Genomic DNA, 22,500 nt, shown 5'->3' with positions numbered 1-22,500 from the left:
GTAGCTAAATTTAAGGAGGATATTCCTTCAGTGTTTAATTCAATGCCATAAAGTCCTATAATAACTTTAGTCTCTCTGAAATTGATAATCTTGTTGATAGTGCTACAGGCTCACTACAATCAACATTAGACTCTATCGCTCCTATAAAAAGGAAATTATTAAAACATAGGAGACTAGCACCTTGGTATAACCACCAAACCCGCCAGTTAAAACAAATAGCTAGGAAATCTGAAAGGAAATGGCGCTCTTCCAAATTATCAGAATATCGCTCAATTTGGCAAGATAATCTTAAAACTTATAGAAAGGCCCTCCGTAATGCCAGAGGAGCCTATTACTCAGCACTAATAGAAGAAAATAAGAATAACCCTAGGTTCATCTTCAGCACTGTAGCCAGGCTGACAGAGAGTCACAGCTCTATTGAGCCACATATCCCCATAAACTTAAGTAGCAATGACTTCATGAGCTTCTTCTATAATAAAATTATTACTATTAGAGAAAAAATTAATCACCAACTGCCATCAACAGTTATCAGTGGCTCTCCAAGTTCAGGGACTTCTGTCAATGTAAACTCAGATATATATTTAGACTGTTTTTCTGCTATCGATCTTCATCAGTTAACTTCAATCATTTCTTCATAGAAGCCATCAACCTGTCTATTAGACCCGATCCCAACTAGGCTGCTTAAAGAAGTTGTTCCCTTAATTGGCACTTCTTTACTGGATATGATTAATCTTTCTTTATTATCAGGATATGTACCACAGTCCTTTAAAGTAGCTGTAATTAAACCCCTTCTTAAAAAGCCCACTCTTCATGGTCAGGCCCCTTCATATCTTAAAGAGCTCATAGTACCCTATTACCCCACTAGAACACTACGTTCTCTGAATGCTGGGCTACTTGTGGTTCCTATAGTCTCTAAAAAGTAGAACAGGAGCCAGAGCCTTCAGTTACCAAGCTCCTCTCCTGTGGAACCAGCTTCCAGTTGTGGTTCTGGAGGCAGACACCCTCACCACATTCAAGAGTAGGCTTAAGACATTCCTCTTTGATAAAGCTTATAGTTAGGGCTGGATCAGGTGAGTCCTGAACCATCCCTTAGTTATGCTGCTATAGGCCTAGACTATCGGGGATTTCCCATGGTGCACTGAGCTCCTCTCTTCCTCTCTCTTTCTGTACTCATTCATGTTCCATTAATGCATGTTACTAACTTCACTTCTTCCCCGGAGTTCTTGTGCTTTCTCGTCTTGCAGGTTCTCATGGATCCTGGTGGAGCCTCCTGCCATGGTCCTGCTAGATTGCCATTGCCAATACTGTTGTTGCTGTGCACCTGTCTGTCTGTCTGTGTCTGTCTCTCTCTCTCTCTCTCTCTCTCTCTCTCTCTCTCTCTCTCCCCCCAACTGGTCGAGACAGACGACCACCCACCTAGAGCCGGAGGATCTGTCCTAGGTTTCTGCCTTTTAACAGGCAGTGTTTCCTTGCCCTTGTCTCCAAGGTCTTGCTCATGGTGGTACTGTTGGGTCTCTGTAATTAATGTTATAAAGAGTTCGGTCTAGACCTGCTCTATTTGAAAAGTGTCCTGAGATAACTTCTGTTATGAATTGGCGCTATACAAATAAAATTGAGTTGAATTGAATATGTAATCAATATACAGTCAATAAACAGTCAATACATAATCAATATACAATCAATAATCAGAGGATTTTTTTCAATAAAGTTCACACATGAGGTTTTAAAGCGTTAACATTTATTTTGAAGGTCTCCAGACTTCCTGTAACAGTGTTTATAAATCTGTTTGTTTCAGAGAAGAAGAGGTTCAGTCGAGGAGAGCGAGACTTCATGACGAGGATGACTCGTCCTCTACAGCTCACCTGTCTGCACATCAACACCCACTGATCTCACCTGTACACTGACAGGAAGTCAGCAACAGGAAGAGGAGGAGCCAGCTCACCTGCACTTTAGTTTTAATGTTTAATGTTGATATAAGTTATTAAATCTTCTTTTATTTCACACCACACACTGTTGTCATGGCAACATCACAGTCTCTCATAAACCCGAGTCAGGTAATATTATAATAATCATCAAAAATAAATAATAAATTACAGAAGCAGCAGGTATTGATTTATTTCAATAAAACCATTTATTATTATTAAAATAAATAAATAATAAATTAATTAAACTATATTTTGTATTATTATATCACAGAGCTGCAGTGTGATATAATAACAGAATATTATTTATTTATTGATCTGTGGTTTATAATATCTGTAATGATGATGAACAACCAGCAGGGGGCGTTTCACTGCTGCTGAGCATCAACGCTCTGCTGCCTAGCAACAGATGACACAGTGAGCAGCTGCTTTTTAATTGGCTGACTTATTAACAATAAGAATATTAAGACACTTTATTTCTATATTTAGTTTATTATTTGCTTTCAGTAAGTTATTTTAAAATATTTGTGTTGAATTTATGAAACATTATAAATAAAGTAAACAAACAGTTTGATTTTAGTTTTTAATAGTCTTTATATGTATTGGTGATATTTTAGTGGGATTTCAGTTGTAAATATATTATGGTCTGTATTGTTATTGTTGATCTGATATTGATCCAGTAGGGGGGCGTCTGAGCTCCTCCTCTCTCTCTGCTGTTCAACAACCACCTGCTGCTCCAGGTAACTGATGAGTCATCAGCAGCTCTGTCTCTGATTGGCTGCTGACGAACAGGAAGTGAAAGTAAAGAGTGGGGACTTTCCAGAGACGCTGCGTTCAGGCGTCTGATGGTAAAAACAGAAAACTAAACAACAAAGTGCTGAACAGAGACGCTGCTGACTCACTCAACCACAGTTTGATTCTGCTGCTGATGTTAGTGCTGCTGTTTGTCCCATCTGGTCCAGAGGGACATTATCCAGCAGGGCCCCTATCGGCTCTCTTCCTCTCCTCTTGGGGCCACAGCACCCACTGTGGTGGTCTGGTCAAAGTCTACGAAGGAGTGAGCGTACCGACGGCAGCAGCTGATCCCTCATCAGACATCAATGAAAGATAAACTACACATTCAAACTAACATGTAGCAGGTTTGAAGGAGCTGCCAGTCGTTGCCAATCAGTTGATCTCTGCGTCTTTAAAGACTTTAAACTACAGCCAATATCACACTACATCTTTAGACTACAGCCAATATCACACTGCGTCTTTAAACTACAGCCAATATCACACTGCGTCTTTAAACTACAGCCAATATCACACTGCGTCTTTAAACTACAGCCAATATCACTGTGTCTTTAAAGACTTTAAACTACAACCAATATCACTCTGTGTCTTTAACCCTTTAAACTACAGCCAATATCACACTGCGTCTTTAAAGACTTTAAACTGTGTTCTCGGTGTTCTCTGTGTCTCAGTGTTCTCTGTGTCTCAGTGTTCTCTGTGTCTCTGTGTCTCAGTGTTCTCTGTGTTCTCAGTGTTCTCTGTGTCTCAGTGTTCTCTGTGTCTCTGTGTCTCAGTGTTCTCTGTGTTCTCAGTGTTCTCTGTGTTCTCTGTGTCTCAGTGTTCTCTGTGTCTCTGTGTTCTGTGTTCTCTGTGTTCTCTGTGTTCTCTGTGTTCTCTGTGTCTCAGTGTTCTCGGTGGGTCGTCGTCCAGTCGTGTTCACAGCTTTATTGTTTGTTTCACATGAACTCCTGAAGCTTTCAGTGAGGGGACGGCACTCCTTCAGACTGCGTTTGGTAAAGCCACTGAGGAGCTCCGTCTCTTCCTCCTAAATACTGTAACTGCTGTGTGGCCTGCCAGTGTTACTGTGATGTGAAGAGCGCGAGCAGTATTCAGTAATACGGGTAGTTCGAAGTACAAATACTGGTTGAGTGTATGAGTCTAGTGAAGCACCGTCAGCAGCTTGTTGGGCTCTGCTGGAGACTCGATCCCTCAGAGGGTCAGAGAACTGAAGGTCACAGTGGTTCCTCTGGTGGAAGTCTACTGAGCATGCTCTGTAACCACAGCGGGACCAGAGACCTCCACCGGACGAGCCTCTAACTTCCAGTTTAACCGTTTGTTAACTTTAATGGTCAGGCCCCTTCATATCTTAAAGAGCTCATAGTACCCTATTACCCCACTAGAACACTACGTTCTCTGAATGCTGGGCTACTTGTGGTTCCTATAGTCTCTAAAAGTAGAACAGGAGCCAGAGCCTTCAGTTACCAAGCTCCTCTCCTGTGGAACCAGCTTCCAGTTGTGGTTCTGGAGGCAGACACCCTCACCACATTCAAGAGTAGGCTTAAGACATTCCTCTTTGATAAAGCTTATAGTTAGGGCTGGATCAGGTGAGTCCTGAACCATCCCTTAGTTATGCTGCTATAGGCCTAGACTATCGGGGGATTTCCCATGGTGCACTGAGCTCCTCTCTTCCTCTCTCTTTCTGCACTCATTCATGTTCCATTAATGCATGTTACTAACTCCACTTCTTCCCCGGAGTTCTTGTGCTTTCTCGTCTCGCAGGTTCTCATGGATCCTGGTGGAGCCTCCTGCCATGGTCCTGCTAGATTGCCATTACCAATTGTAACCCACATAACAGAGTGAGTTCCAGAATGAGAGAAGAAGGGAAAAAAAAAAAGATAAATTAATTAAGACTATTGTCAATTTATTTTCACTCAGAGTAATGAGTATCACCTAAATAAGAGGATCTTTGATATCTGTGAAGAGATTGACAAGCCAGTGTTGACCAATCAGTGACTTGGATGCAGAGAGTTCCCGCCGTCTGTATGAAGAGAGGAGCGAGAGTGAGCGGCCGATATTGAGAAGAGAGTCGAAAGATTGGACGGCAAAAACTGAAGAAAACCCGAAAACATATGGTTTACTCTTCGTTTACGGAAGTCCGTTGTTGTTTTAGTGAAGTACTAGTGAAAGAACTAGTGTTAATACGGGCATTAGCACAGTCGCTAGCCGCAGCGCTAGTAGCTTGAACTAATAGTTGTAGCTTTGACTGTGTCTCCTTTGTGCGCTTTGTCCGTACATTGTCCGTACATTGTCCGTGCTTTGTCCGTACTTTGTCCGTACTTTGTCCGTACTTTGTCCGTACTTTGTCCGTACATTGTCCGTACTTTGTCCTTACTTTGTCCGTACATTGTCCGTACTTTGTCCGTACATTGTCCGTGCTTTGTCCGTACATTGTCCGTACATTGTCCGTGCTTTGTCCGTACATTGTCCGTACATTGTCCGTGCTTTGTCCGTACTTTGTCCGTACATTGTCCGTACTTTGTCCGTACTTTGTCCGTACATTGTCCGTACTTTGTCCGTACTTTGTCCGTACATTGTCCGTACTTTGTCCGTACTTTGTCCGTACTTTGTCCGTACTTTGTCCGTACATTGTCCGTACTTTGTCCGTACTTTGTCCGTACTTTGTCCGTGCTTTGTCCGTACATTGTCCGTGCTTTGTCCGTACATTGTCCGTACTTTGTCCGTACTTTGTCCGTACTTTGTCCGTGCTTTGTCCGTACTTTGTCCGTACTTTGTCCGTACATTGTCCGTACTTTGTCCGTGCTTTGTCCGTACATTGTCTGTACTTTACTTTACTTACCGGTTTTCAAAATAAAGGTATTTAGAACAGTAAGCTATAATGCGAACCTACATTTAAAATAAAATATTTTACATTAAAGTGTTTCATTGCATATTTGACCATATTTGAGGTACTGTAAAAACATATTGCTCAGTGTTTCCTGGCTACTGATGGTATATTTGACTTTTACACATATGAGATTACAAACATACTTAATATCAAGCATTTCTACTGTACAAATTTGGAGAAATTGAAGAATAAATGTCCCATATTTATACTTCCAGATTCCATATTTTCTTATATTTTTGAGCTACTGTAAAAACATATTGCTCAATATTTCCAGGCTATGGGTGAAGCATTTTCATTATACTTCAATAATGCTGCAGTAATCATGACAAAATTTCACACAAATGTTTAATAACATCTTGTTGTTAATATAAATGATAATATAAAGACTAAACATGATTAAAACACCATTGTACCTACTGTCTCTTCCTCATATATTATTTTTGATTATTATTATTATTTGATGATTGATTTGATAATAATAATTACTAAGATGTGTAGAAGTAAGATATACCATCTATAGCCAGGAATTATTGAGCAAAGTGTTTTTACAGTAGCTCAAATATATGAAAATATGCCTCTTGGAGGTACAAATATGGACTTTTATTGTTGAATTTCTCCAAATTGGTACAGTAAAAATGCTTGATATTAAGTATGTTTGTAGTCTCAGATGTGTAAAAGTCAAATATATCAGTAGCCAGGAAACACTGAGCAATATGTTTTTACAGTAGCTCAAATATGGTCAAATATGCAATCTCTGGAGGCATAAATATGAGACTTTTATTTTGGCATTTCTCCACACTGGTGCAGTAAAGATACTTGATATAAAGTGTTTTTTTATTCATCAGGGGCGCATAAAACACTTTAATGTAACATATTTTAATTATAGCTTACGGCTCTAAATACCTTTATTTTGAAAACCGGAAATAAATACGCTGTTTCTCCGCATTTACCATAATGCTGAGAATACTTGTACACTCTAAATTTAAGTGCGGCTGATTTGACCACAAGATCGGACTCACGGCTGGATTGACCGCAGTCTACTAGCCTACTGTTTCTTCTCCACAGCACCGTCCTGTTAATGACAACATCCGGTCTCAGAATATGAAACAACAGGACTTTTTTCTGTTTCTGTTTTCTAGTGATTTTATTTTTTGTTATATGAAATAGAAAATGAAAATCGAATAATTTTTTTAATTTCGCGCATCCCTTTCTGACCATGAAAAAGAAAAACGCCTTGTATTTCAATTTTAATTTTTGTATATAAAACGAAAATCAAATAACCACTCGTTTTCTGTTTTTAATCCCCGTTTCTGAAAGGAACATCCAATGACCAAAACATACACGGACCTTTTATGCACTTATTTGCTTACTGTAAGCTGTGAGAAGCTATTTTATTTACAAAAAGGGAAGTTATTTTACATTATGGATTATCCATATTGACTATTATATTGTGCTGTTGCAACTTTGTTTTTTATATGCAGTTAATGTTAAAATGAAAGGTTACAGGACCTAGCAAAGTGGAAAGCTTACACTGTGATTTTAATATTTTGTGTGTAATGGACACTGTCTGGTCCGTGTATGTTTTGGTCATTGGATTTTCCTTTCAGAAACGGGTATTAAAAAAGAGAAAACGAGTGGTTATTTGATTTTCGTTTTAAAATACAAAAATTAAAATTGAAATACAAGGCGTTTTTCTTTTCATGGTCAAAGGGGGATGAGCGAAATTTAAAAAATGATTCGATTTTCATTTTCTATTTCATATAACAAAAAATAAAATCACTAGAAAACAGAAACAGAAAAAGTCCTGTTGTTTCATATTCTGAGACCGGATGTTGTCATTTACAGGACGGTGCTGTGGGAGAAGAAACAGTAGGCTAGTAGACTGCGGTCAATCCAGCCGTGAGTCCGATATCCGTGGTCAAATCAGCCGCACTTAAATTTACAGTGTACAAGTATTCTCAGCATTATGGTAAATGCGGAGAAACAGCGTATTTACTTCCGGTTTTCAAAATAAAGGTATTAAGAACAGTAAGCTATCATTCGAACCTACATTTAAAATAAAATATGTTACATTAAAGTGTTTCATGCGCCTCTGATGGATAAAAAACACGTTATATCAAGTATCTTTACTGCACCAGTGCTCAATATTTCCAGGCTATGGTTGAAGCATTTTCATTATAACGTTACTTCAATAATGATGCAGTAATCATGACAAAAATCGTCTTATTTTGCAGCTCTACAGCTGTCACACTGAATCTGTAAAAGGGAAAAAGAATTAGTTTTAACTTCAAAACACCATTGTACCTACTGTCTCTTCCTCATATATTATTTTTCCCTTTTACAGATTCGCGTGACAGCTGTTGCAGTTGGTTCCACACACAGTGGAACCACCTTTTATTCTTAAATTTCTCCACATTGGTGCAGTAGAAATGCTTGATATTAAGTATGCTTGTAGTCTTAGATGTGTAGAAGTAAGATATACCATCCATAGCCAGGAATTATTGTTTTTAAAGTAGCTCAAAATATATGAAAATACCACTTGGAGGTACAAATATGGACTTTTATTGTTGAATTTCTCCAAATTGGTACAATAAAAATGCTTGATATTAAGTATACTTGTAGTCTCATATGTGCAAAAGTCAAATATACCATCAGTAGCCAGGAAACACTGAGCAATATGTTTTTACAGTACCTCAAATATGGTCAAATATGCAATCTCTGGAGGCATAAATATGAGACTTTTATTTTGGCATTTCTCCACACTGGTGCAGTAAAGATACTTGATATAAAGTGTTTTTTATTCATCAGGGGCGCATAAAACACTTTAATGTAACAAATTTTATATTAAATGTAGGTTCGAATTATAGCTTACTGTTCTAAATACCTTTATTTTGAAAACCAGAAGTAAACACACTGTTTCTCCGCATTTACCATAATGCTGAGAATACTTGTACACTGTAAATTTAAGTGCGGCTGATTTGACCACGGAGATCGGACTCACGACTGGATTGACCGCAGTCTACTGCTCTACTGTTTCTTCTCCACAGCACCGTCCTGTAAATGACAACATCCGGTCTCAGAATATGAAAAAACAGGCCTTTTTTCCGTTTCTGTTTTCTAGTGATTTTATTTTTTGTTATATGAAATAGAAAATGAAAATCGAATCATTTTTTAAATTTCGCTCATCCCCCTTTGACCATGAAAAAGAAAAACGCCTTGTATTTCAATTTTAATTTTTGTATTTTAAAACGAAAATCAAATAACCACTCGTTTTCTCTTTTTTAATACCCGTTTCTGAAAGGAAAATCCAATGACCAAAACATACACGGACCACTGTCTGTCGACAGGTCAGGGTTTTTTTTGGTTGTTTGTTCCCTGGATCTGGATCTTCCAGCGACGTTGATGGCAAGCCTTCCCACCTGGATCAAAAGTGAAAGTGAAACAGTATCACCAGATACTACCAGTGGCTACTTGAACGTATCCTAATTCTGCCACACTGTGGGTGGTGGGCCGACTGCTGCAAAACATTCTCACATTCAGCCCCCCAGATCAACACACACACACACACACACACACACACATTCCCCCTTATGACTCTGACTTGACTTGACTTTTTGACTTCATCGTGTGGAACTGAGAACTGAGTGGCAGGATATTTTCCTGAAGAGTATTGGTTGGATGCAAAATTGATTGTTCTTTTGGCCATGTTATATAATTGAATTTGATTTAGATAGAGAAAAGTGAATTGTACAAAAGTAATCTTAAATTCAGTTTAGAATTAAGATTTTGATAATTAATGTGAAACTGAGCAATTGCAAATGTGATACTTTTTTTTTTTGTGATTTAACACAACCAGTGTTATCAGTGTGAGTGGTCCCATTGTTCGTGATTTTGTATGTATTATTATTTTCTTTAATACAAAAAGTCGGCATGTTCCAGAGTTCAACCTCTTGCCTCTGAGCTTGATTTAAGCATTTCACTGTGCTCCAGCAGTCGAACCTACTGGTCCATTATCTAGAGTAGTATTGCCACCTATTATTGTTTAAAGGGGTGTTACACAATACTGTTGTTGCTGTCTGTCTGTCTGTCTGTGTGTGTGTGTGTGTGTGTGTGTCTGTGTCTGTGTGTGTGTGTGTCTCTCTCTCTCTCTCTCACCCCAACTGGTCGAGACAGACGACCACCCACCTAGAGCCGGAGGATCTGTCCTAGGTTTCTGCCTTTTAACAGGAAGTGTTTCCTTGCCCTTGTCTCCAAGTGCTTGCTCATGGTGGTACTGTTGGGTCTCTGTAATTAATGTTAAAGAGTTCAGTCTAGACCTGCTCTATTTGAAAAGTGTCCTGAGATAACTTCTGTTATGAATTGGTGCTATACAAATAAAACTGAATTGAACTAATAGAGATAAAAGGATTTAATGGTGAGAATCTTTCAGACGTTCAAACGTTATTGGACCCAATGGATCCAAGCTGACAGTGAAACTCTGTCGGGTAGAGTCAGTGTGCATCATGTGACGGACGCCACTGCTGTCATTACGCCGCTCGCCCACTATGTCACATTAAAGGCACACTGCAAGATTTTTACCTTAATATAACAGCTTCGAAGTCATTTCGATGGTAAACGAACTCGTAGTATAGCAAATCATCACCATAGCAAAGCTGGAGAGGGACGCCGCTGGCAGAACCAGCAATGCAAGACTGAAAGGTGGCGTCCCGCCAAATCTCGTGAGAATCATGAATCGCTTTACAGCGCGACGTCACATATCAGCGACATAAGAAGCAGCCTCAATGGAAGACGTTACCTGGTCAGTAGACATCTTCGGAGTCTATCTTTGTCTGCTCGATGTCCGACGCTTCCATCCTACTGAACATGTACCAGTATACGGGGGGGGATCAGGTTGTGAGTGCAGAGACACAGAGCCGTATAAAGAGACGGCTCTGGTGAGTGGTATTTATGACAGTTAACGTTAAATACAAGTTCTCCGCAGCGACTCTAGGGGGAGCTGTTTGACAAAACCGGAAAACTGCATAGTATGCCTTTAAAGCCCGGCGCTAATCCTGGGGGGGGTTGCTGCTGACAGACTTCAGGGGGTCAAAGGTCACCTCCTCCTCCTCTCTGCTGTCCAACAACCACCTGCTGCTCCAGGTAACTGATGAGTCATCAGCAGCTCTGTCTCTGATTGGCTGCTGACAAACAGGAAGTGAAAGTAAAGAGTGGGGACTTTCCTCAGACCTGCTGCTGCGTTCAGGTGCTGCAGGAAAACTCAGTCTCCCTGTATTAACAGTTACATGGTCAGTGTCAGAGGTGAACATGGTAAAGTCCCGTTGTACAGAGACACCTGAAGGCATCGTGTGGTCAGCCTGGTTTTGGTGGAGCAGAAAGAACAAACTGTTCTCACAGGAATCAGAGAAACTGAGTCTGCTTTCTTTCTACTGATTCTTTTATTATTGAAGAACACTGAACTTAAACACACCACACACAATATATGAATATTAAATCATACACTTCCTTCACTCTTACACTCACATGTGTTTAGTTCTGTTAGTACATATTTAATATACTGTCCATGGACTTTATTGTCCCACAATGCATTGCTCAGAGGACAGTGAGCAGCTTCTGGAAAACATTCAAATAAAACATAAACATAAATATTAGTATATTTATATATAATATATATATAATTAGTATATAATACTTTCTTTGTGACGTTTTCGACTGTTGATGTTATAAAACAGTGATATTGATTTATTGATTTATTGAGGATCATTATCAGTTCAGAGTCTTTCACACTCCTGTAGCTCCTCCCTGACTGCAGACTGTGGCTGTGTTGTGGGGATTGTCCTTTATGATGTTGTGGGCCCTCCTGATGACCCTGGTTGTGTAGATGTCCTGTAGTGATGGGAAGGCTGCTCCAGAGTTTTTATTACATGCTGGAGAGCCTTCCTGTCCTGAGCAGTGCAGCTGCCACACTGTCACTGAGCTGATGATGATGCTCTCCACTGTACATCTGTAGAAGTTGCTGTGGATCTTGGTTGACATGCAGAAATGTCCTCAGTCTTCTTAGGAAGTAAAGCCTCTGCTGGGCTTTCTTCAGGAGCTGGTGGGTGTGTTGAGACCAGGTGAGGTCCTTTCTGATTTAAAGGTTTTCACCCTCTCTACCTGTCTCACCGACGTACAGTGGGCGCTGTCTGTCTCTCAGTTGAGCAGCAGACAGATATAAACAGTAAAGTGTCTCTACGTCCTCTAGTATAAAGTACTCTATTACAGTATAAAGTACTCTATTACAGTATAAAGTACTCCACTACCGCATAAAGTACTCTATTACAGTATAAAGTACTCTATTACAGTATAAAGTACTCTATTACAGTATAAGTACTCCATTATAGTATAAAGTACTCCACTACCGCATAAAGTACTCTATTACAGTATAAAGTACTAATACCACAGTATAAAGTACTCCATTACAGTATAAAGTACTCCATTACAGTATAAAGTACTCTATTACAGTATAAAGTACTCCACTACGGTATAAAGTATTCTATTACAGTATAATGTACTCCACTACAGTATAAAGTACTCCATTACAGTATAAGTACTAATACTACAGTATAAAGTACTCCACTACAGTATGAAGTACTCCATTACTGTAAAGAGTACTCCATTACAGTAACAGTACTAATACCTCAGTATAAAGTACTCCATTACAGTATAAAGTACTCCATTATAGTATAAAATACTCCAGTACAGTGTAAAGTACTCCATTACAGTAAAAAGTACTAATACTATAGTATAAAGTACTCCATTACAGTATAAAGTACTAATACCACAGTATAAAGTACTCCATTACAGTATAAGGTACTCCATTACAGTACAAAGTACTCTATTACAGTATAAAGTACTCCACTACGGTATAAAGTATTCTATTACAGTATAATGTACTCCACTACAGTATAAAGTACTCCATTACAGTATAAGTACTAATACTACAGTATAAAGTACTCCATTACAGTATAATGTACTCCATTATAGTAACAGTACTAATACTACAGTATAATGTACTTCCATTACAGTATAAAGTACTCCACTACGGTATAAAGTATTCTATAACAGTATAATATACTCCACTACAGTATAAAGTACTCTATTACAGTATAAAGTACTCCACTACAGTACTCAACTACAGTATAAAGTACTCCACTACAGTACTCCATTACAGTATAAAGTACTCCACTACAGTATAAAGTACTCCATTACATTAAAAAGTACTCCATTACAGTAAAAAGTACTAATACTACAGTATTAAGTACTACACTACAGTATAAAGTGCTTCCATTACATTAAAAAGTACTCCATTATAGTAACAGTACTAATACTACAGTATAAAGTACTCTATTACAGTATAATGTACTTCCATTACAGTAAAAAGTACTCCATTACAGTATAAAGTACTCCACTACAGTATAAAGTACTCTATTACAGTATAATGTACTCCACTACAGTATAAAGTACTCCATTACAGTATAAAGTACTCCACTACAGTACTCCACTACAGTATAAAGTACTCCACTACAGTACTCCATTACAGTATAAAGTACTCTATTACAGTATAAAGTACTTCCATTAGAGTATAAAGTACTCCACTACGGTATAAAGTAATCCATTACAGTATAAAGTACTCTATTACCGTATAAAGCACTCTATTACAGTATAAAGTACTTTATTACAGTACAATGTACTCTAGTACAGTATAAAGTACTCCATTACAGTATAAAGTAATTCATTACAGTATAAAGTACTCTATTACAGTATAAAGTACTCCACTACAGTATGAAGAACTCCATTACAGTATAATGTACTCTATTACAGTATAAAGTACTCTATTACAGTATAAAGTACTCCACTACAGTATGAAGAACTCCATTACAGTATAATGTACTCTATTACAGTATAAAGTACTCTATTACAGTATAAAGTACTCCACTACAGTATATAGTAATCTATTACACTAACAGACTTTATTAATAATTATAATTATAAATTAGTTTTTTAAGTTTTTGTGTTGAAATAAAATAACATAAAAACTTTATTTTGAAAATCTCTCAGTATTAAACACAGTTTCATATTTAACTGTTCAACAATGAACTTTATTGTGAAAGGACTTATCATTGGTTATTGGTAATATATTATTAGTTATTGATAATGTATTGTTGTTTATTGGTAATATATGATTGGTTATTGATAATATATTATTAGTTATTGGTAATATATTATTAGTTATTGATAATATATTATTGGTTATTGATAATATATTATTAGTTATTGATAATATATTATTAGTTATTGGTAATATATTATTAGTTATTGATAATATATTATTGGTTATTGATAGTATATTATTAGTATGATTATTGATTATCAGGAAGATCTCCAGCTGTCAGCAGCAGTCTGTCTCTACCTGGTTACTGATGACATCATATGATCTCTGCTCTCTGATTGGCTGTTAGAGAGTCTCTGTCAGTCCTCAGACCAGTTCACAGTCTCAGACGGGTTCAGGTCTACAGAGAGTCAGACGGGTTCAGGACTACAGAGAGTCAGACTGGTTCAGGTCTACAGAGAGTCAGACGGGTTCAGGACTACAGAGAGTCAGACGGGGTTCAGAGAGTCAGACTGGTTCAGGACTACAGAGAGTCAGACGGGTTCAGGACTACAGAGAGTCAGACGGGTTCAGAGAGTCAGACGGGTTCAGGTCTACAGAGAGTCAGACGGGTTCAGGTCTACCGAGAGTCAGACGGGTTCAGGACTACAGAGAGTCAGACGGGTTCAGGTCTACAGAGAGTGAGACGGGTTCAGAGAGTCAGACTGGTTCAGGTCTACGGAGAGTCAGACGGGTTCAGGTCTACAGAGAGTCAGACGGGTTCAGAGAGTCAGACTGGTTCAGGTCTACGGAGAGCTGAAGATGAAGATGATGATGATGATGGTTCTGGTTCTGGTTCTCTGGTTCTCCTGTGTGTCTGCTGACGGTAAGTTTCTGACAGACAGACAGACAGTAACAGACAGACAGACAGACAGTAACAGACAGACAGACAGACAGATCAATCAATCAATCAATGATCTGTTTCTATCTTCAGTTCTTCATAAGGACATTAGTATCACTGGCTGTTCAGACTCTGATGGAGAGAAGATGTACGGTCTGGATGGTGAAGAGATGTGGTACGCAGACTTCATCAACAAGAAAGGAGTGGAGCCTCAACCCAACTTCATAGATCATATTAGCTACCCTGACCCTGGAGCTTATCAACAAGCTGAGGCTGATCAACAGGTCTGCAAATTCAACCTGGAATTATCACGTAAAGCCTACAAAGACCCACTGAAGTCCGGTAAAGACAAACTTTATTATTCTGTCTGTCTGTAATAATATAACTCATTACTGTAGAATACATTGATATATATATTTATAATCAGTGTTAATGACATTATATAATAATAGAACTCATTACTGTAGAATACATTGATATATATATTTATAATCAGTGTTAATGACATTATATAATAATATAACTCATTACTGTAGAATACATTGATATATATATTTATAATCAGTGTTAATGACATTATATAATAATATAACTCATTACTGTAGAATACATTGATATATATATTTATAATCAGTGTTAATGACATTATATAATAATATAACTCATTACTGTAGAATACACTGATATATATATATAATCAGTGTTAATGACATTATATAATAATATAACTCATTACTGTAGAATACATTGATATATATATTTATAATCAGTCTGTCCTCCATATAAACATTATATAATATATATATACTTTTTATTAACACAGATTTTCTTTAATTTATAAACCCATCACTCAGACATATTTCCTCCAGTCTATTTAAATGAAGTGTTAACACCTGACTTATTGTATATTTCATATTAATAATAATAACTGTACATTAGCTCGCTCTCTCTTACTGAAAGCTTTTCTTTATTCCTCCTTTGTTTCCCTGCACTATTGTAATGTCTCTCTCTTCCTCCATCACTCGTTCATTTAAACACTGAAGCAGCTGCTGATCTAGTTTTTAAAGTTGGAAACAAACAACCCACAAACACAATATTGACCAAACCTTAAAGAACTTAAAGATTAATAAGAAACAAAGATTCACAATTTAAAAATAAAATTCAGAAAATATCAGAAAACACAAACTCTGTGTGCGTCAGTAAAATAGACTGTACTGATATAGTTCCTTTCTACGGAAGCCCTAGAGGGCCATGCATTCATACATTTGATTTCCTCCGTTTTCCCGAGATAACGATATAATTAATTCGAGATCTCGAGATAACAACTGATATGATAACTGCGGTCAGCCTTTACTCCGATCTCCGTGGTCAAATCAGCCGCACTTAAATTTACAACATATTCACTTCCGGTTTTCAAAATAAAGGTATTAAGAACAGTAAGCTATAATTCGAACCTACATTTAAAATAAAATATGTTACATTAAAGTGTTTATTGATTAATTATTGAGCAATGTGTTTTTACAATAGCTCAAATATAAGAAAAGATGCCACTTGGAGGTACAAATAACTAACAAAGTGATATAACCAGGGTATGTTAGTAAAATATATTTTTAATTGAATTATCATCATTGGTCAGGTTGTAAGAACTAGCTCATTGTAGGGCTACAGGTTGGCTCATATGTACAATCATAATGATAACAATTCAAATAAAACAGTTGTGTTTCATTACAGCAATAGTCACATTTGGGCAGTTTCTCTCTGTCTGTTCTCACATTGTTTATATAATAATAGATTTTAATAGATGTTTACAGTATGAGGAAAATGTCCAATAGCATGAATTGTGTCATTTCCCATGTGTGTATTTCTCCCAGTAAATAGGGCAGTTCCTGCTGTATTTGGTTCTAACTGAGAAGTGTTTCTCTCTTACACATGTATATTTTGGATATGAGGTGAGGAAGTGTAGCTCTGTCTTTACGTGACCTCTGTCCCATTGGGAGCTCAGTCTATCAACAGCGAGGCTGCACATGGTCAAAGCTTGTCTTCCCTCTCTGGTAGAGAGAGGGACAAAGGTGCACAGCAGCAACTATACTAATAGAAATGACTGATGAAGGTGATAAAGATGATGAAGATGATGAACAGCCACAACGATGGGGAATAATAATGATAATCTCAGTAATATTGGCTACTATTTGTTAGAAGAGTGTTTATCCGGTTCTTCTGGGGGTTTTGGTTGCTCAGGTTAGTTAGTTCTGAATGGTGGTTGGTTTGATTAGCTAGTTAATGTATTACAAACTGCACATGACCCACAGTGCACTAAAACCTCTTCGTCAGTTTTTAAACAATACATTTAAAGAGCAGATCTTCTCTCTACTGAGACAATTCATGTCCAATATACCTACATACACATATATAAACACACAGATATATATATATAGACACACACAGCAACTAGTGAAGTGAAACCAGACTTTTAGCCTCCGTCCACTGCTGTCTCACAGCAAGGGTCTCTGTGTGTATCTGTGTGTTAGAGACAGGCAGAGGTCACACACTCCACCAGTGAGTGAACTATTGCATTTCAGAGGAGCTCACTTTTTATACTGTCATGGGATTATATATGCTGATATATTCTGATATTTTCTGATCTATTCTGATTCTTTATGATATATTTTGACATTTCCACTGGAATAAGTTGCTTTAAGTTCTTAATGAATTATCTTACTAAAAACATCTTAACATGCATCTCAATTTTGTAGAAAGACGGGGAATTTGGGAGGCAGATCTTGTCAGTATTTTAGAGACCATCTAAAATTTCATAGATCATGTTTTCAGGTGAGCTCGTGTTATTAAGAGCAGCTGTTGTGGAAATTTCTCTGCTGCTGGTGAAGAATGAAATAGAGAACTTCTGTTGGCCGACAGTTTTATTTTCTTTGCAAAGAAAAGGTCAATCAACACATGAGCGGTCAAAGATGAAGAAAAGCCCCGAACATGGGGAGATCTAAACATTTATACCTGAGGACCACCTCTTTCACACCCCTTGGTCTGCTGTAGGGGTCTGGCCCTCCAGGAAGTGCTTCCACACCCCTCTGCCCACTGCAGACATCGGGGCAGACCCCCTACTGGTGTGTTTTACATATGAGGTGTCCTGCAGGATCTTGCATTCTTGCAAAGCCAAGTCCAGACATCACAATCTACAAAACACAAAAGGACCTGGCATCTTGTGTTAGGAAGGGGGAGGTTGGGCATCTGCAGTGGCTGAAACAAAGAAACTGAATCTACCATTACAGAGCTGAGCTCACTCTGCCTCATGCACACTACAGGAGAGAGAGATTGGAAAGAAGGAAATGTATGAATGGGTCCAAACCTTTTACAGCTAAATGAAAAGAGATTCTTGTAGGACCCAAAGCAGAGAAAGAAAAACATTTTTACATTTTTAAGTCAGAGAGATACTGAAATACTTACTGATGCTTCAGAAAGCTACAGCTAGTTCAGAGTCTGAAGTAAAACTAGGAAACTGGATCACATCCACTGCTGTAGACACTGTACTGGCTGCCTGTATCATGTTCCAGCCAGATCAATTCAATTCAGTTTTATTTGTATAGCACCAATTCATAACAGAAGTTATCTCAGGACACGTTTCAAATAGAGCAGGATGTTTCGATAAATCTTCATTTAATCTGTTGATTACTTTTTTTATATATTTTTGGGGCTTTTATTGCCTTTATATAGTGACAGTTGAAGACAGACAGGAAAGGGGGGGCAGAGAGAGAGAGGATGACACACAGCAAAGGGCCGCAGGTCGGATTTGAACCCTGGGCCGCTGCAGCAAGGACTCAGCCTCAGTACATGGGTCGCCAGCTCCCATTGAGCTAACCGGGCACCTAATCTGTTGATTACTTTAATTAAACAAATACTGGAAATAATATTTCTTTACTGATGACACTAATTATAACATTAAACCTTAATATGATCTCTGTTTCTGTACAGATCCTCCTTCCAGTCCGATGATCTACACCAGAGACGACGTGGAGCTCGGAGAGAAGAACACCCTCATCTGTCATGTGACTGGTTTCTATCCTGCTCCTGTAAAGGTCTACTGGACCAAGAACGGAAAGAACGTGACTGAAGGAACCAGCATCAATGTTCCCTACCTGAACAAAGACACCACCTTCACCCAGACGTCCAGACTGGAGTTCATCCCACAGCTGGGAGACATGTACAGCTGTTCAGTGAAACATCTGTCTCTGAAAGACCCACTGACCCGATTCTGGGGTGAGACAACTTTATTTAAATTCACTCAAAATACAAACAGACACTTTACTAACTGACCAAGGTACACATCTGTCTCCAGATGTGGAGGTGTAACATCAGTAGGTTAATGTTTCTGTCTCCAGATGTGGAGGTGTAGCTGCAGTGTGTTAATGTTTCTGTCTCCAGATGTGGAGGTGTAGCTGCATTAATGTTTGTGTCTCCAGATGTGGAGAAGCCTGAACCCAGTATTGGACCTGCAGTGTGTTAATGTTTGTGTCTTTCTGTCTCCAGATGTGGAGAAGCCTGAACCCAGTATTGGACCTGCAGTGTGTTAATGTTTGTGTCTTTCTGTCTCCAGATGTGGAGAAGCCTGAACCCAGTATTGGACCTGCAGTGTTCTGTGGACTCGGTCTGACTGTCGGTCTGCTCGGTGTCGCTGCTGGAACCTTCTTCCTCATCAAAGGAAACGAGTGCAGCTGATTGGTTGGGGCTGATGATGTCATATAAGGGGCTTTTTCTAAGGATCAGGTTTTCTGAGTTTTCTGGATCACATCTGTATTTTCTGATAACGTCAGTGTCAGCAGCTGTTCTGTGATCAGTTCTGTTCAGATTGAAATTGATTGATCAGGAGGTTACAGACTTTATTGATCAGTAGTCTGATGGATGATGAGTTCACTGTCAGTAGAAACACACAGTAATCAATGAGTTTAATGTCCAACATCAATAATAATAGATCAATAAGTGTGATCTGAAAGCAGGGACAGCCACATTCAGTCAACCTGCTTCGTGTCCAGGCCTCAGGTCTTTAACATATAGTCTTTGCTGTATATTGATTGATTGATTGATCAATAGTGAGTGCTCACATACGTTGATTTACTAACTGCTGTTTGATGATTCACTGCACAGCTTCTGTCCAATAATCACTTTAATCTTCTTTATCTGCCACTGTCTAATGTGATCAATAACCTGATGGAGAATCAATCATTGTAGGAATTTACTGTAATAAAGGAATAAACATGAATGTGTCCTGTTGTTGATTATTGATTATTGATTATTAACAGTAATAAATGAATCTGACTGACATTAACCACAGTCAGTTTATAAAAACCAGCAGGTTGTCTTTGTTTCTGATAGAAATAGGTAGAGTGTGTGGAGTCAAACCCAGATAATAAAACGTTTCTGATCCACATCGTTAGCGTCACAGCAGAACCTCGTATTACTCTCTCTCTCTCTGTCTGTCTCTCTCTCTCTGTCTCTCTCTCTTGCTCTGTCTCTCTCTCTCGCTCTCTCTCTGTCTCTCTCACTCTCTCTCTCGCTCTCTCTGTCTCTCTCTCTCTCTCTCTCTCTCTCTCACCCCAACTGGTCGAGACAGACGACCACCCACCTAGAGCCGGAGGATCTGTCCTAGGTTTCTGCCTTTTAACAGGCAGTGTTTCCTTGCCCTTGTCTCCAAGGTCTTGCTCATGGTGGTACTGTTGGGTCTCTGTAATTAATGTTTTAAAGAGTTCGGTCTAGACCTGCTCTATGTGAAAACAATGGCAGTTCTGAAAGCTCATTGGCCACCCCAGATCTGATAGGTAGTTGGTCAAGTTCGTCAACACAAGAAACAAGAGAAATGCTGTCAATCAATGATGACAGCTGATCAGGTCCGTGTATGTTTTGGTCATTATATTTTCCTTTCAGAAACGGGTATTAAAAACAGAAAACGTTTTAAAATACAAAAATTAAAATTGAAATACAAGGCTTTTTTTTCTTTTTCATGGTCAAAAAGGGATGAGCGAAATTTTAAAAAATGATTCGATTTTCATTTTCTATTTCATATAACAAAAAATAAAATCACTAGAAAACAGAAACGGAAAAAAGGCCTGTTGTTTCATATTCTGAGACCGGATGTTGTCATTAACAGGACGGTATTGCTCAATATTTCCAGGCTATGGGTGAAGCATTTTCATTATACTTCAATAATGCTGCAGTAATCATGACAAAATTTCACACAAATGTTTAATAACATCTTGATAATATAAACACTAAACACAAAATCCTACACAATTCTAATTTGTTTACTTTTCACACAAAATGCAATGCCAGTCCACATTCTTCTTATTTTGCTGCTCTGCTGTGTCCATTTGTAGGTAAAAGGGAAAAATAATTAGTTTTAACTTCAAAACACCATTGTACCTACTGTCTCTTCCTCACATATTATTTTTATATTATTCAGTGTGACAGCTGTTGCAGGTGGTTCCACATACAGTTTACATTTTTACAGTAGCTCAAATATAAGAAAATATGGAATCTGGAAGTATAAATATGGACTTTTATTCTTCAATTTCTTCACATTGGTACAGTAAAAATGCTTGATATTAAGTATACTTGTAGTCTTAGATGTGTAGAAGTCAAATATAACATCAGTAGCCAGGAATTATTGAGCAAAGTGTTTTTACAGTACCTCAAATATATGAAAATACCACTTGGAGGTACAAATATGGACTTTTATTGTTGAATTTCTCCAAATTGGTACAGTAGAAATGCTTGATATTAAGTATGTTTGTAATCTCATATGTGTAAAAGTCAAATATACCATCAGTAGCCAGGAAACACTGAGCAATATGTTTTTACAGTAGCTCAAATTTGGTCAAATATGCAGTCTCTGGAGGCATAAATATGAGACTTTTATTTTGGCATTTCTCCACACTGGTGCAGTAAAGATACTTGATATAAAGTGTTTTTTTATTCATCAGGGGCGCATAAAACACTTTAATGTAACATATTTTAATTATAGCTTACAGCTCTAAATACCTTTATTTTGAAAACCGGAAGTAAATACGCTGTTTCTCTGCATTTACCATAATGCTGAGAATACTTGTACACTCTAAATTTAAGTGCGGCTGATTTGACCACGGAGATCGGACTCACGGCTGGATTGACCGCAGTCTACTAGTCTACTGTTTCTTCTCCACAGCACCGTCCTGTTAATGACAACATCCGGTCTCAGAATATGAAACAACAGGACTTTTTTCTGTTTCTGTTTTCTAGTGATTTTATTTTTTGTTATATGAAATAGAAAATAAAAATCTAATATTTTTTTTAATTTCGCTCATCCCTTTCTGACCATGAAGAAGAAAAACGCCTTGTATTTCAATTTTAATCTTTGTATTTTAAAACGAAAATCAAATAACCACTCGTTTTCTGTTTTTAATCCCCGTTTCTGAAAGGAAAATCCAATGACCAAAACATACACGGACCAGTTAAAACAGTTGTAAAAGACAGAAGAACAATAAAAAAATGTACATAATACATAACTACACACACACACACACACACACACACACACACACACACATGTATGTATGTATGATTGTGTGAGTGTAAGAAAATAAATATATACTGTATATGTGTGTGTGTGTGTGTGTGTGTGTGTGGGCAGAGCCTCCAGCCTATTGATGTCTCAGATTTCTCAGATATCTGTGTATTCCCACAGCTGACCAGCCACACCCAGAGGAGGATCCAGCAGACACCTTTATTTGACAGTTACGAGACAGGAAATCATGGGAGAGAGAGAGAGAGAGAGAGAGAGAGAGAGAGAGAGGGGGGATGTGACATGCAGCAAAGGACAAATATTCAAACT

At 38.1% G+C, this 22,500-nt stretch overlaps 1 protein-coding gene and 1 long non-coding RNA gene across 32 annotated transcripts in view; both read left to right on the top strand.

Moving 5' to 3' along the window:
- The window catches only part of LOC127360940 (uncharacterized), a 6,838-nt gene extending 1,032 nt beyond the window's left edge, over positions 1-5,806 (top strand). The window contains exons 1-2 of the long non-coding RNA XR_007883975.1: positions 1-919; positions 4,148-5,806. The exon at positions 1-919 is cut by the window's left edge and continues 1,032 nt beyond it. This is a non-coding gene — a long non-coding RNA (uncharacterized LOC127360940). The remainder of the gene's footprint in view (positions 920-4,147) is intronic.
- Positions 5,807-14,097: 8,291 nt separating this feature from the next.
- On the top strand, positions 14,098-19,896 carry LOC127360937 (H-2 class II histocompatibility antigen, A-U alpha chain-like). Of its 31 annotated transcripts, none has more exons than XM_051395459.1 (7): positions 14,098-14,197; positions 14,269-14,338; positions 14,461-14,486; positions 14,531-14,612; positions 14,721-14,969; positions 18,612-18,896; positions 19,234-19,896. In XM_051395459.1, exons 4-7 carry the CDS (start codon positions 14,549-14,551, stop codon positions 19,353-19,355), a joined length of 720 nt encoding a protein of 239 aa, XP_051251419.1. In that variant the 5' UTR covers positions 14,098-14,197; positions 14,269-14,338; positions 14,461-14,486; positions 14,531-14,548; the 3' UTR covers positions 19,356-19,896. The 31 variants fall into 31 exon arrangements, with proteins under 31 accessions (XP_051251419.1, XP_051251413.1, XP_051251404.1 ...); XM_051395453.1 differs by having other exon boundaries at positions 14,269-14,364; XM_051395444.1 differs by having other exon boundaries at positions 14,269-14,364; positions 14,417-14,486.
- The last annotated feature ends 2,604 nt before the right edge of the window (positions 19,897-22,500 follow it).

The sequence above is a fragment of the Dicentrarchus labrax genome, unplaced genomic scaffold, assembly GCF_905237075.1.
Source record: "Dicentrarchus labrax unplaced genomic scaffold, dlabrax2021, whole genome shotgun sequence".
In the NCBI taxonomy this organism is placed as follows: domain Eukaryota; kingdom Metazoa; phylum Chordata; class Actinopteri; family Moronidae; genus Dicentrarchus; species Dicentrarchus labrax.
This window is presented reverse-complemented; position numbering and strand designations above follow the sequence as displayed.